Source organism: Salarias fasciatus, chromosome 15 (assembly GCF_902148845.1).
Source record: "Salarias fasciatus chromosome 15, fSalaFa1.1, whole genome shotgun sequence".
Taxonomy (NCBI): domain Eukaryota; kingdom Metazoa; phylum Chordata; class Actinopteri; order Blenniiformes; family Blenniidae; genus Salarias; species Salarias fasciatus.
The window spans coordinates 2,948,857-2,963,391 of NC_043759.1; the positions used below are offsets into that span (position 1 = coordinate 2,948,857).

The 14,535-nt window shown below is 45.5% G+C and overlaps 1 protein-coding gene across 1 annotated transcript in view; it reads left to right on the forward strand.

Moving 5' to 3' along the window:
* LOC115401935 (exostosin-1) overlaps positions 1 to 14,535 on the forward strand; it is a 216,966-nt gene that overhangs the window by 169,452 nt on the left and 32,979 nt on the right. Inside the window, exons 3-4 of the mRNA XM_030110323.1 lie at positions 8,762 to 8,855; positions 10,896 to 11,003. Of these exons, the coding sequence (XP_029966183.1) occupies positions 8,762 to 8,855; positions 10,896 to 11,003 (202 nt within the window). The remainder of the gene's footprint in view (positions 1 to 8,761; positions 8,856 to 10,895; positions 11,004 to 14,535) is intronic.

A 14,535-nucleotide genomic window follows, 5' to 3' on the forward strand; every position in this document is an offset into this window, starting at 1 on the left:
TGGTTCAAAAGTATCAATAAAGTGACATAAATAGTTAAAACGTATCAATAAAACAGCAGAAGTAGTGGAAAATCATCTATAAAATACCAGCAAAAGTTAAAAACAATCAGTTAAGTTCTAGTAATAGGGATAAAGTCTTGACTGAAAAGTAATCTTCAGCCATGTTTGGTGAGTAAACTGCATGAAGCTGCTAATCACCGTGGTTTAACCTTGCTAACTCACTTCACCACCTTCTGGTGCAAACTGGTACTGCAAGACCTAGCGCTCTGGAAAGTTGGATGAAATCAGCAGGTAGATTAGACATTTCTTTCTCAGCTGACGTCACGACTCGTCTCGTCTCGTTCGGCTGATTCATTTCGGTTCCGTTTTTCCAGATATCGAGCGTACTGTCTGAAGCGCCGGGAGGAAAAACGATGCTCCGCCTTTGGGTCGACGGTGCTTATTTCTTTCCTTTGTCCGGCGAATTGCACAAATGAGCAACATTTCGACCTGAACTTGCTCTCCTCACTCTGTTTCGTCTTGGCTTCATTATTTATGGTTCTGAGGCCACACATGCTGAACAATCACACCTCCAGGGAACGGCCAGTCTGTTTGTGAGACCAGCCTTTTGTTTGTACGTGTGTGTGTGTGTGCGTGTGTGTGTGTGTGTGTGTGTGTGTGTGTGTGTGTGTGTTATTCATTAGTGGTGACATAAATCTTTTCCTGCAGTGACGTTCTGGGAAACTGGTTTTCTTGTGGGATCAAAGCCGACCCCACATCGTGCTTTTTATTACCTTTTGGAGGTAAAAACGGATTAAAAGTCGGCGTGATCCCGACGGCGTTTCGGGCCGAAGCTCCGCCTGGTCGTCACACTTCTTGAAATTAATATAAATCAGTGTATTTTCCATTCAAGCAGTTGAAACACGTGTTTGTGCGAGTTAAATGCTTGTTTATAATTACTGGTAGCGCTGTTTATTTTTAATATAGTGCATTTATAATGATAAATGTTCAGAGCTCGGAGTCTCTTGACTCAAACAGTCACAAATATTTCCTTAAAAACCCACACAGCAGAGCACACAGCCTTTCATTCTCCAGCTGACGTTTTTAAAAAATACAATTTGTGGAAATAAATTAGTCTTATTGTCTCTCCGTTCATTGTTGTTGGTAATTGTTGGGAATTTTAAGATCGTTTTAGTACTGATTTTGTAATTAGGTAGTTCCTTTTGGGAGTCTTTGGGAATTTTTCCAATGATTTTTTTTTGTGCTGATTCCCTGACTCTGTGGTTGGTTTTTGTGTTGGCTCGTCGGTTGGTCATTCTGTTTGTCTGTTGGTTGGCTGGTCGGATGGTTAGTGTGTTGGTTGGTTGGTTGGTCTGTTGGTTAGTCCATTGGTTGGTCGGTTGGTTGGTTGGATGATTAGTCTGTTGGTTGGTGTGTTGGTCGGTCGGATGGCAAATTGGTTGTTTGGTTGGTTGGTGGGTTAGTCTGTTGGTCGGATGGTTAGTGTGTTGGTTAGTTTGTGTGTGGGTTGGTCGGTTGATAAATTGGTTGGTTGGTGGGTTGGTCTGTTGGTCGGATGGTCGTTTGCTAGGTAACCTTTCCCTTATTTTTGTGCTGTCATTGTGAAATTACAGAGCAGGAGTTCCTCCCGGTTCATTCAGTTTTTAATGGTATTGATGCTGTGTGTTGATGTCATAGTCATGATAAATGTACAGTACCCAGTAGGGATGCAGCTGTATCGGGTTTCGGGTATCAAGGCCGGCATTTCGACCAGCAGAGTTCGCCCGATGTGGGTTGACTCCACGCTGACTCCACGCCGGGCGCCGTGCTGACCGTACTGTCAGGCTGTGGAGGTGGAGATGACTGTGGAGGCAGTTCACAGCAGCGGATGAGCTTTGTGTATCGTTTGCATGTGGAGCATGAGTTAGGACTTCTGGAGTTGTTCTTTTCCTTCAGACGATACCAAGAGCCTCTCTGACTGGAAGCGACGGTTGTGAAATATTTACTGTATCAGACGATAAACAGCAGCTGGATCACAGAGCTGTCAGTGACTCACAATATTTCAGTTTTATCTTCACGGAGCTGCTGCTTCGTCTTCCTCTGTGTGAGAGGAATCTCTGGTTCGGAGGATTCTGGCTCGTCTTCAGACATCAAAACACACATTTTTCATTAGTGCAACGCCGAGCTCGGCTTCGTATTGATCCGTCACTCCTGGAACTATTTAGTGTCTTGTGCTGAGAAAACCCTTTTACTTTATTGTGAACAACAATCTGTCTTTTGTTTTCCAGCTAAAATGTTGTGAGTGATTCTCTGTGGCACGTATTGATTCCTCATTCCCTCTCGCCGGGCCGCGTCTCGTCTGCTTCTCTGAGCTCTCCAGCACACCGACGGGGAAGAACACACACTGTTCCAGCATCCACAGGGTGAAACAACCATCCCAGGTCACGATCCAAGCTGTGTTAACACGGCGTTTTCTTTGTTTTTGGCCTTTAATTGTGTTGATGTTGATCACATTTGGAAGATCTTGGCCCCTGAAAGTGTTTGTCTTTTCTTGATTCTGGCTTGAGATACTCTGGCCTTGGTCCTGACTTGGTCTTGACATAACCTGGTGTTGGTCTTGAGATACCAGGTTTTGACCTGGACTTGGTCTCAGTCACCTAACATCTTGGTTTTGTCTTGGAAACATATTTAATGTTAGTATTTTAATATCGATTATTCAATTTTTTTCCCTATAGTTTCTATAACTTTCTTACTTTTTCATTTGCTTGTGTAGAAACCGAACAAGTCTAAAAACCGCCTAAAACCAGACCAGAGAGAGACGCTGCCGTTACAGAAGGGAAACCAGGGAAACGTTTCTCAAAGTACTTTCACAAAAGCTGTTTTTTAAATACTTCGCAGGGTAATTTAATATTTTTTCATTTGCATCAGCTAAACAGTGTCGTCTGCAAATAGTGAAGCTGAAAAAAATACAGTGGAACTTTTTTAAATTAATTTTTGTGCAAAATAAAAAAAAAAACAAGAGGTTCACCGAATGTGCAGCACAATTCCATCATGAACAGTTCAGCACATTGAACAGAGACCAGAGTTCACCCGAACGTTCAGCTGGAACTCAGACACTCTGGAAAGTAATGAAAGAGAGTCAAGATGTGTCACATCATGCAGGTGACACACACACACACACACACACACACACACACACACACACACACACACACACCGCCGGGTGTGAGCAGTGAGGCGAGACGCCGTGTGACTGACGGGCCGCGCTGACGGATTAATCAGATGAGGAAATGAGTCCATCAGACCGAAGGTTCACCGTGTGATTAAGACTCGCCGTCCTCGGCTCTCCGGGCCGCACGGCGCCGCTTTTCCGGCGGGTGACGGCGTTGAGACGCCCGCCTCACGAAGCTTCCGCCGAACATGTGATGAAACCTTCCTAAACTCTGATCTTCAGTCACGATAACTTGATCTTCTCACGGCGAGTCGTGAAAGGTCACACCCGCCTTATCTTGTCTTTATGTAATCTTTATCTTCTCAAGTAAATGAAGTCTTTTCAGTTTCAGTCACTTTGTTCATTTTAGTGATTTCACGTCTTGTTTTGATAATTTTGTAGGCCTTTTGGTATTTCTCTCTCTCACTGGGTCACTTTGACTGTTTTTAATTTTGTGTCCCATTTCAGTTATTAAATGTCCACATTTGATCATTTTGTCTCATTTCTGTAATTTCATGTCCAAATTTGATCACTTTCTGTCACATTTTAGTAATTTTGGGTTTGATTTTGGTTGCTTTCTGTCTCGTTTTGGTCACTTTGATTTGATATTTGGTAATTCTATGACAGTTTTTATTCTTTTTATGCTTCACTTGTTCAATTCTATGTCTCCTTTGTTGTCTCACTATGGTTATTTCAGTCGTCCTTTTAGGAAGTTTTTGTCTCATTTCAGTCACTTTCGGTCCATATTTGGCATTTTGTTTCAATTTGGTCATTTTATGTCTCATTTTGGTCATTTCATGTTTTCTTTATTAGTCCTGTTTTCCTTTCGTTGATCTTAAAGTGATTAAAAAATCAAGGTCATGCAAGATGTTACTAACATCGTGCTTGTGCTTGTGAGGAAGAGGAAAATAACACCGTTTATCTAGAAGTTATTTATATTTATCAAGTCAAGAAGAATAATAAACAACCAAAACAACAAAGAAAGATTCTGATTCCAGATTGAACTGATGGAATATTGTATGAATGAACTTGAAGCAACAGAAAAAAAAAAAACCTTTTTTTTTCTGTTTTGGGGTTCTTGGGTGGAGAAAGTAATTATCCAGAACAGGTGGCAGACTGCACACTTAATGTTTTAATTAGAGAAAAGCACGTAAAGTGGTTGATTTTTTTTTTCTTTGAGGAGTTTCATAAAACATCTCGTTCCCGAGTTCAGACCAGATGAGAAACCACTTCAGGTTCAGGTCTGTTTGGGGAATCTGTGAAGTGGCAAAAACCAGTTTTCACTAACATGATTCTGAAGAGAATTAATAAAACAGAAACAAATGAAAATATTCAGGATGTTCCGGATCGATTTTTCGAAACGTCAATCAATAAACATCGATTTGAAAGATGATCTGTTGGGATGAGAACTGAGCTGTGATCAGACGGAGTGGAAATGAAACGACCTCCACACTCCAGCTGCTCCAAGCCGGAAGAAACACAGGATTCTCATCTGTTTGAACACGATTCCACCCGAGGTCCCCAGACTCACTCAGTCCCGGATTCAAAGCCTTGAATCATGAACCCCAAAACGTGGGAGTCCTGGACCTCAGAACCTGGAGTCCTGAGGCCGTGGAGAACATGGAGAACAATACACTTTAACCATTAACAGTGGGATGAGAGAGAGATAGAGAGAGGTAGAGAGAGAGCGGAGGACCAGAGTCTAATAAATGTCAGGCGTCCAGTTCGTCATTTTTTCATCCGTTTGAGAAAAACACAGACATGGACAGCTTGTCACATCTGAAGATGAGAATAACAGATCGATCAGTCTGACTGGAATCGAATCTCGCCTGGTCACCTGGTCACACGGCGCCTCTCCTCTCACTCCGTCCTGGCGACCTTGACTCGACCCCTCCCCGGTTTTCCTCTTTCTCTCTGTGAATCGCATGAACTGAAGCATAAAAACTGTTTCACTGGAGACGTTTTGGTGTAAAAAGGACATAATGAGACTCATATCGACGTGGTGGAAGTCCATCTGCAGTCAGACTCCCTCTGACACACACACACACACACACACACACACACACACTAATACACTAAAGGCTCATCCGAGCTTTCCGCTTCGTCCGTCCATAGTCGCGGTTCCATCCATGCTGCATTTTGAGTTCACGCTGCTACACATTCCTCTCATGTGCATTGGTGCGCACGGTCGACCGCACGTGCGCGGACCCATGTGCACGGTGGCCGACGACGGTTTTTAATGTCACACGGACAAACGTAGACCATGAGAACACGGACAGCATGAATGGGAGGTAAGACGTGCTCTCATCATCGTCCTCCCACATTATGGAGTCGGATTTCTCTGGTAGACACACACACACACACATGCACGCACGCACACACACACACCTCGCGGTGAGGTTGTGGGGACACTTGATCCTCAGACAGATTAGGCTGAAATCTGAAATCTCCTGGAGCGATTCCTGACATCGTGTGTGTGTGCACACACACTCATAGTCGCGCACACACACACACACACACACACACACACACACACACACACACACACACACACACACACACACACACAGCCTTAGAGTCACAGACTTTCAGCGTCTTGCTAGCTAAAAGTTGGAGTAACATCTGGGGTTGAACCGCAGGAGAGTTTATCGAAGGTTTTCTCTTCTGCACATTTCTGCAGAATCCACCACTAACCAAATTTCTACGATTTTGCAAAATGTGGGGAAAAAAAAACTACAGAAACGGTAGACTCTCTCTTTGTCATGGTGAATTGCACTGATGCATTATGGGTAAATGAAGCTTCAGCACTTTGACAATGGTCCCACCATGTTTCCTCTGGTGGACGGTCCTCAGATGGACGGATTCTGCTTGTGACAGAATCACAATCAGCGTTTGGCCACAAGCTTGGATTTTATTTGGATTTTACCATAAATGAGTCTGAGTTTTGACCGTCACATGGCTTTAAAAGAATTTGATCTGTGGTTTGTGTTTAGCTGAGCCTGACGGCTTCGGGTCCCTGATTCATTCTCATTCAACCCAGTAATGTGAATGTGAGACTATTTCTTCTTTAATCCATTGTTCACTGTGGAACCTCTCAGAAGGAGCCGGTGACGTCCACGGTGAGAACCTCGACTCAGGCCGACGACGGTCTGAGGGAGGCCAGGGAGGCTCTCCAGGCAGTCTACCCTTTGCTTGTGTTTTTGATTGAAATAAAGAATGGAAACTCTGGCAAGGCTGGCGTCGTCCCTGCGACAGACCTGTGGACAAGCAGCAGTCTGAAACGCTGAGAAGTGTGTAGTTTTCATGTTGGACCACCAGTTGGTGCTAGTAGTTATTTTTGTACTGAAACCAGAGACCTGCTGCAGAGAACAGAGCACTGTAAACATTAACAATGGAGAACATGAATGTTCGTATGGAAAGACCACCAAGTTGGATTGCTGCCCACCGGCATCGTGAGCTGTTAGCTTAGCCACATCAGCTGTCAACTGCTAGTCATGTGACTTTGTGCATTGCTCCTATTGGTCGGGAGTCATCCTGGACCACCGCCAACAGGCAGGATCAGTGCGTCTTAGTCCAGACAAGCCCTGAAACATCCAGCCAGGATGGCCTCAGACCTGGTCCCAGATCAATAAATCCTGTCCACTGAGGTTTCCAGTAGAGCGAATCGGGGCTGATATTTTGATCTCAAACCCGATCCGCTCTGTTTGCTGCACTGAGCTGATTTTTTTTTTCCTTACCCATGATGCATCTCTGATGTCTCTCTGCCCTCTGCAACAACATAGCTTAGCAAAGGCACTGAAAAAAAGCCAGGCTGCAGCATCCATTCGGGGCTAAGCTCCTTGTGATTGTTTCTTGAATTGGATGTTGTGGACACAGCGATGGAGGAAATGGAAAAGTGGGAACATGGCTTCAGGTTGACAATCATTTTTCTTTTTGCCCCTTTTGTCAACTCGGCAGAGCGACGGTTATTAAAGTGTGTGAGGAGCTTGAACCTCAACAACTGTTGAGTTTCTTAACAACTCGTCATTCTCGGTGTCTCTTTGTTTAATCCTTTCCAATCAAATTCTGCCACTCTGTCAATCGTTTCTGACACATTCATACATATTTCTCCTATAACACATATCTACATGTATTATCCATGTCAGGTGGTCTTCATTATATAAAATAACACCATTATGACCTGTTAGTGCGTAGAAAGGTGACAGAGTAACAGAAAACACTGTTCCTCTGCTCGTTAGAGGCGTTTAATTGAAGACATATTGATATTTACGTATAATCTGTCCATCATTTTGAGAAATTCATTAAGTACTCATAAAGGAAGTGACTACTTCATTTCAATCACAAGTTAAAAATTCAAAGATTATAAGAAATGTTTTAAAGACCAGTGTCGACTGTAATCAGGTGTTCGGCTTTTTTTACACTAAAAGGTTTACAGTTAAAATGTGTCATTTTTGAGCTTTTGTTTCACTTTTACACAGCAGGGATTTGGAAAAAAAAGTTAATTTCCATGGAAACGGCAGGAAGGCTGAAAACGATGTAGTTAGCGTGAGCGGTCAGGAGTTGGAGGGGTTAGCTCTTACTGCTATTAGCTCTGAGTGAAGAAATAACCTGACGTCCCGCCGAAACCTGGACTAGACCACCTCTGTCCACATTTTAATCAGGTGGTGAAAATACAGTCAGATTAAAGTGTTTACATGGTGCTGATTCAATGGGGTCGACATTGAATCTGATTCATTAGTTAACTACAGTTAGTGTTGTAGAAGTCGAGAACAGTCGTAGTCTCAAGAACACATTTTTAAGGTCCTGATGTTGGATCTATTGCAGCCCTTTAAAGTCTTGGTCCTGCGAGGCTCTGGTCTTGGTCTCGGTTTCAGTCTTGGGATGCTCTGGTCTCGGTCCTGGGATGCTCTGGTCTTGGTCTTGGTTTGCTCTAGCCTTGGTCCTGGGATGCTCTGGTCTCGGTCCTGGGATGCTCTGGTCTTGGTCTTGGTTTGCTCTAGCCTTGGTCCTGGGATGCTCTGGTCTCGGTCTTGGTCCTGGGATGCTCTGGTCTCAGTCTTGGGTTGTTCTGGTCTCGGTCTTGGTCCTGGGTTGCTCTGGTCTCAGTCTTGGGTTGCTCTGGTCTCAGTCTTGGGTTGCTCTGGTCTCGGTCCTGGGATGGTCTGGTCTCAGTCTTGGGTTGCTCTGGTCTCGGTCCTGGGTTGCTCTGGTCTTGGTCCTGGGATGCTCTGGTCTCGGTCTTGGTCCTGGGATGGTCTGGTCTCGGTCTTGGGTTGCTCTGGTCTCGGTCCTGGGTTGCTCTGGTCTTGGTCCTGGGATGCTCTGGTCTTGGTCTTGACTCAGTCCAGAGTCAGACGGTCTCCACTACACAACCGGAGTCTTGATTTCAGATTCTCACCATGTTGTTTCCTCAGTTCTTCTCTCAGGGCTGGAATGTGCTCTGCTCTCTCGCTCTCGCTCTCTCTCTCTCTCTCGCTCTCTCTCTCTCTCTCTCTCTCTCTCTCTCTCTCTCTCTCCCTCTAACCACCTCATTTCTTTTTTTTCTTTTGTTTTGCATTTCTGTGTGTGTAGGTTCGACTACCAGGAGCTGCTTCATAACTCCAGCTTCTGCCTGGTGCCACGGGGCCGGCGTCTTGGATCCTTTCGCTTCCTGGAGGCCCTGCAGGTGTGTGTGTGTGTGTGGGGGGGGCTTCTGCTTGCATGGATAATACCTCTGCATGCTGTCAGTGTGTGTGTGTGTGTGTGTGTGTGTGTGTGTGTGTGTGTGTGTGTGTGTGCGCTGTTGGCACAGAAGTGGTGAAATTGTACTTCAGAGTAAAGTAGCTGCTTTCATTGACTCCATTACGAGCAAGCAGAGAAAATTCAATAGAGAAGTTGGACGATGGCGAATGGATCCGTGTGTGGGAGGAATTTTTACAGCTCGGATTTCATCCGTCAAGGTGGTTCTGCTAAAAATTGCTCATATTGCTTAATTTGCAGACTATCAATATTGCTAAATGCCCCATCTGACATTGCAGCTGAAGGCCTGAAAGAGCACGTCCAAGACAGAATCTTTAAACTGAGTTTACAACGTGGAGAGAGACGGAAAACCAGACTCACCTGCCACATTCTGGGCTTTTCAAAAAGCTGCGTTTCCAGTGACTCTGAGTGTCGTCAACAACCTGTAAACACCCTGAACGTCGGTAAAGTCTTGCTTTGACACCAAAACATGACACCACTCCTGGAGTAAACCGGGCCCGATTCGCTGGGATTCGTCAGCCTCCACGCTGACAGGAAACATAAAGCTTCCTGGTCTCCTCCGTGTTGTCTCATAATTAGCGCCGGCAGCCTGTCAGTCATCCTGCGGAGCTCCAGCTCAGCTCCTGCAGCTCCTGCTCTCAGCCAGATTATAGAGCATCTTCCTCCTCTAACTAAACTTATACGTTTTCCAGCTTTTCATACTGTTTTTTTTATCCTGATGCACCATTTGATTTAAACATTTCTAGAACTGGAGCAGCCCTCGTAGAACAACATTCTGTCTCATTCCCATCACCATTTTTAAAATGGAGCAATGAGGTCGAATTTTTCCTGGAGATTTAGCTGGAAATGGTTGTTTCAAAGCAATAAAAAGAATTCCGGTCAGCTCCCACTGCTTTTAATGAAATGTCTTCATGTGAGTTTTGAAGTCACAGCGGTTCTCAAAGACAGACGGCAGAAGATCCCTGCTGCCAAAACGTAATGATCCTCAAATCCAGAGGACGCAGCAGAGAAGACAGGTGTCAGCGGAGGGGAGAGGAGAAAGCCCTCTCTCAAAGCCAGACTAATCAAAGCAGCGTGGACAGGTCACCGATCATGCTCTCGGCATTTTCTGAATCTCCTTTAATCTCCCGGTTTCGCTTGATTGAGAATCCAGTCGGACTTGAACTTTAAATGAAAATACCAGCCGTAATAAGTCATTTTTTTCCTTCTCCCCTCTCAGCGCTGTATCTTCAGGCGTTTTTCCATTCATACTGTAAAAGTACAAAAAGATGTTAAGTATTGTAGGTTTTATTGTAAATTTAACATGAGGGATGGACCGATGTCGATTACACTGTCGGGTCCGATACAACATGGAGTACTCAGACTCACGAAAGCTCCTTGATACAACAGCAAGTATCACAGGACGTCAGCTCACACACCAGCCATGCTACATGCTGAAGGGTTCCGGGGCTCACACACCAGTGATGCTAGTTATAGGGCTTGAAACTCAAGGTTCGTATTCATACTTGTAATGGTCTTGTAATAAAAGGATCTTTGTGCACCTTATTTCACATAACTCCCATGTGGATCAGTGGTGAGCTCTTTCACCTCACAGTGAGACATCCCTGGTTCGAGTGCCGTCGCCTGTCTTCCTCTGCCGACTTTAAAAGTTCCTATTCTTCCAGTTTTCTCCCAGAGTCCAGAATTTAAACATCCTCATTAACATGAAGAAGTCCGTCATCGAACCAAAAATGAGAGGAATGAAGGTCCTTGTTGACAACCTGATGTCAAATCTTGACGCTTGGGTTCACTTAGTGTAGAGGCTGACTCTCAAATGAAAGGTTGCAGGTTCAATACCCTATCTGTCCTTGAGCAAAGCACAAGTCTGCTCCCGCCTCCACTGGGTGGGAATGTGATTCTTTAGGACCTGTTCACACAGTGGAGAAGACCTGCCCCGGGTGATAATCCTGTCTCTGCTTCCTCGCAGGCCGCCTGTATTCCAGTCATCCTGAGCAACGGCTGGGAGCTTCCGTTTTCCGAGGTGATCGACTGGAGGAAGGCGGCCATCGTCGGAGATGAGAGACTGCTGCTGCAGGTACTGGAGGACAGGACAGTCATGGAGGGTAGGGGAAGAAAGAGGCAGAAAATGAGTCTTTCCTGGAGGGAGGTGGGTGACCCTGTGAGGCCCGTGGACCACAACTGGCCACAAAGAGGCTTCAGTCTAACTGAACCAACTGCAAAATGGTCAAAATTTCAGCAAAAAATGTGATATCAGCGATGCTGCCATGAATGGTAGCATTAGCCTCAGCGCCATGCTGTCAGGGTGTAAAAACACCCACAATGCACCAGTTGTTTTTGGCATTCGATTGTATTTTGCACCACAAGGTCAAAACACTACTTTTTGAAAATGCTCTGAGTCTGTCTCCGTGGAGACGGACAAAAATGTGACTTTCTGGAAACTTTTTGAGAGTGTCTCTATGGAAACGGGTAAAACGCAACTTTCTGAAAATGCTCGTACTCCGCCACCATGGAAACGAGGCAAAACGCTGCACTGTTGTAAACACTAGTTCTGCACATGACAAGTACAACAAGAACAAAGTTCTCCACCAGTGTCATGACTCCCAGTCCAGATTCTCCTGGTCCTGGTCCCGGTTCCAGTCCAGATTCTCTGGGACTTGATAGTTTTAGTTGACAGTCACCGTCCGTAACAATTCACCTTGGTGTTCTGTCCATATGAATGTCCGTGTTCTCCATTGTTAATGTTTAGAGTTGTTGTTCTAGCACCATCTAGTGGAGCAACGTGAAAACTCATCAGTTTTCTGTTTCCATGTAAACAAGTGTCATTTTGAAAACGTTGCCATCTGATTCTTAATCTCACAAATAATCAGACAGCAAACAAATCGGAGTGAATGGAAGGAAAGCAGCTCCTGAAGGGAGTTTCCAGCACAGCTGAGGCGGAGAGACAGATTTAAATTCTGAACGTTTCATTTCATTCCAGCGTGACGGCTGTGATCGGCAGTCTCACCTCCAGCAGGAACTGTTTCCGTCTGCAGACGGGTTACTCCACAACCGGATCGCCTTCTGCTGGCTTTAATTACCGCGGCGGGCGGAGCCTGTGATATTTACTCCCTCTAATCACTCCCAGGATTACCAGTTGTCACCTGAGTGACCTGCAGCACCACCACCTGGACACCACCAGCACCACCACGAGTGTGTTTGGAACCGAATTGGCCTGTAATTAGTGTTTGTCTGGCTCCTTGTCAGCCTCCTGTCAGCGGCCAGCCATGAAGATAATTCATTTTATTCTCTGTAAAAACAGGCAGACAATGGGTTGTCAAGAGGAGGAGGAATGTGTCCGAAGCCGCCGCTCTGATCATCAAACGCCGGCGAGATGAAGCGCTCCCGTCGTCATGGGCTTTGTGCAGTTGAACCAAATGTCTATTTTTAAAAAAGGGCTAATTGTGGGTTCAGATGGCTGGTGTGAAGTGGGAAACGTGTTGTGACAAGACTGCGACACTGAGGGTGTTTGTGTTTTTTAACAGATGTTGGAAGAAAAAAAAGTGTTTTTCAGAAACTTTAAGGAGTTCCGCTGCAAACATGTTGGGAATCAGTCGAAGAACAGAGAGAAAAACACAAGTCGATCAATTCATTGGTGGGTGTTAGGGGTGTGACAAGATCTTGCAAGATTAAATCATGACGATATTTCTCATTTAAGTGAAAGGCTGTCTCATGGGAACAAAGCAGAATCCTGTCAGACTGTGAACACACACCTAACAGAGCGGACACCATGCCAAATATGGACAACGGAAGAGTTTTTCTTGAAAATTCCAGACAAGATATGGTCAAAATACAACTTTAAAGTCTGTATCATGGTGTCCTGCAAAAGCTCCTGAAAAACCCTCCTGGAAAATGTAACGGTAGTGAAATGCCGAGTACTAACAGAACATTTAAAACACCGTCATCTGCAGACGGTGAGATTTCTAGATTTAAATCCAGCAGATGAATGACTCTCAGTGGACTGATACCATAGTTACTTTTTTTTATAATTACCATGGAATTTTGTAGGGATGTGCGAGTACCGATACCAGGTAGCGGTATCGGGCCGATACTGGCCTTATTTCAAAGTATCGAGTACTCTTGAAGTCTACCGAGACCAGCCACCGATACTCAAGGCAAGAAAATCCCAGGCGTAGTGAGCCCTCCTCACCAGCAGATGGCGGTAGTGCAACTGAATGGGATGCAAGCTGCCGACATGAAAGCGGAAGAAGCCCTCCTCTCAGGGAGTTGGCGCTGACAGGTGCTGAGCGCTACACCGCAGCGGCTCGACTGCTCCATGCGTCACATCCAGAGCAGAGACAACAGGAATGAATCCGCGAGAACGGCTGCTCGTCTCAACAGAACTTCGCCGGTGTGGAAATTCTTTTGTATAAGCGAAAACAAGCCGAGCTTTGCAGAATGCAAACTCTGTAATGCTAAAATTGCAAGAGGAGGTGCGCGATCCTGCTCATTTACCACTAGTAATTTAAAGCTACTGTGCGTAACTTCGGTCGCCCTCTAGCGGAATTCTGCGTTCTTACAACAATAAAGCCGGCGCTTCCACATGACGTACGCCCAGCTGTCCCCGGTGTCCCTCCTCCTCTGCCACGGTGATTCACGCGTTGAAAACGGTTTTTATTCTGTGTGAATCAGGACAGCTGGTGAAAAAAAAGATGGACTCTTCCGAAGAGGTAATTATTGTTTTCTTTTTTTTGGCCACAGAAACGCAAATAGCTTATTACAAACGGGAGATAAGGTGCCTGCTAATGTGCAACTGACAGGTTAGAGGATGAAAAGACCCAGTGGTCGTCAGCGGAAATCATTTGTTGTCCGTTGGTCTCTTGTTGCTGCTTCTTGATGAAAAACGAAGTGTTACACACAAAGTACAGTGTTTCCTGCAGGAAAAGAGTTTGGCCGGGGGGGGGTTGGGAGCGTGTGGTGTCGCTGCCAACGCTGCTAACGGCTAACGCTGCTAACGCTACCGGTGTTCGACTGTCGGAGAGTTTTTTTTTTTTTTCTTTCCCTCCTCTCTGTTGTCCGGGCGCTGCACAATTCAGCGCGGGTGGGGCGCCCGGACTGAAAAGGTCTGGCAGAAACCCTGAAGTAGCATGTCGCTTCCTCGGTCTGCCTGAGACTGTGAGCTGAGCCTGTTGCTATGAGACCCTCCCGTCCTCCCCCTCCCTTCTTGTTGTGACGTAAAATGCGTAATTTCCTCCGCGCCAGAGCGGGAATGTCGCCGGTCGACACGCAAAGCAAGAATTTTATATACTGAAAAATCCCGCGACATGTTAGAGGGGCCGATCGGCTTAATCTGCATTTTGTCATCTCCACTAGTAGTGGCTTGGCTAAAACGGACATTCATAGACATTTAAAAGTTAGGCACTATAGCTTTAATTTCTTGAAACAACTCAGGGTGATGCTTGTGGACGAGAGTCTGACACTGTTGTGCTGGAAAAAAAAACTCCTGCAGCCAACTTGATGGCAAACTCTGCAGAAGACCGAGAAACTGAAGAGCAGAGATCCGAGAGCAGCACAAATAACATGAACAACTCTTAAAACTCAGGGGTTGTTCTATCTTTGACTTTAGTTCA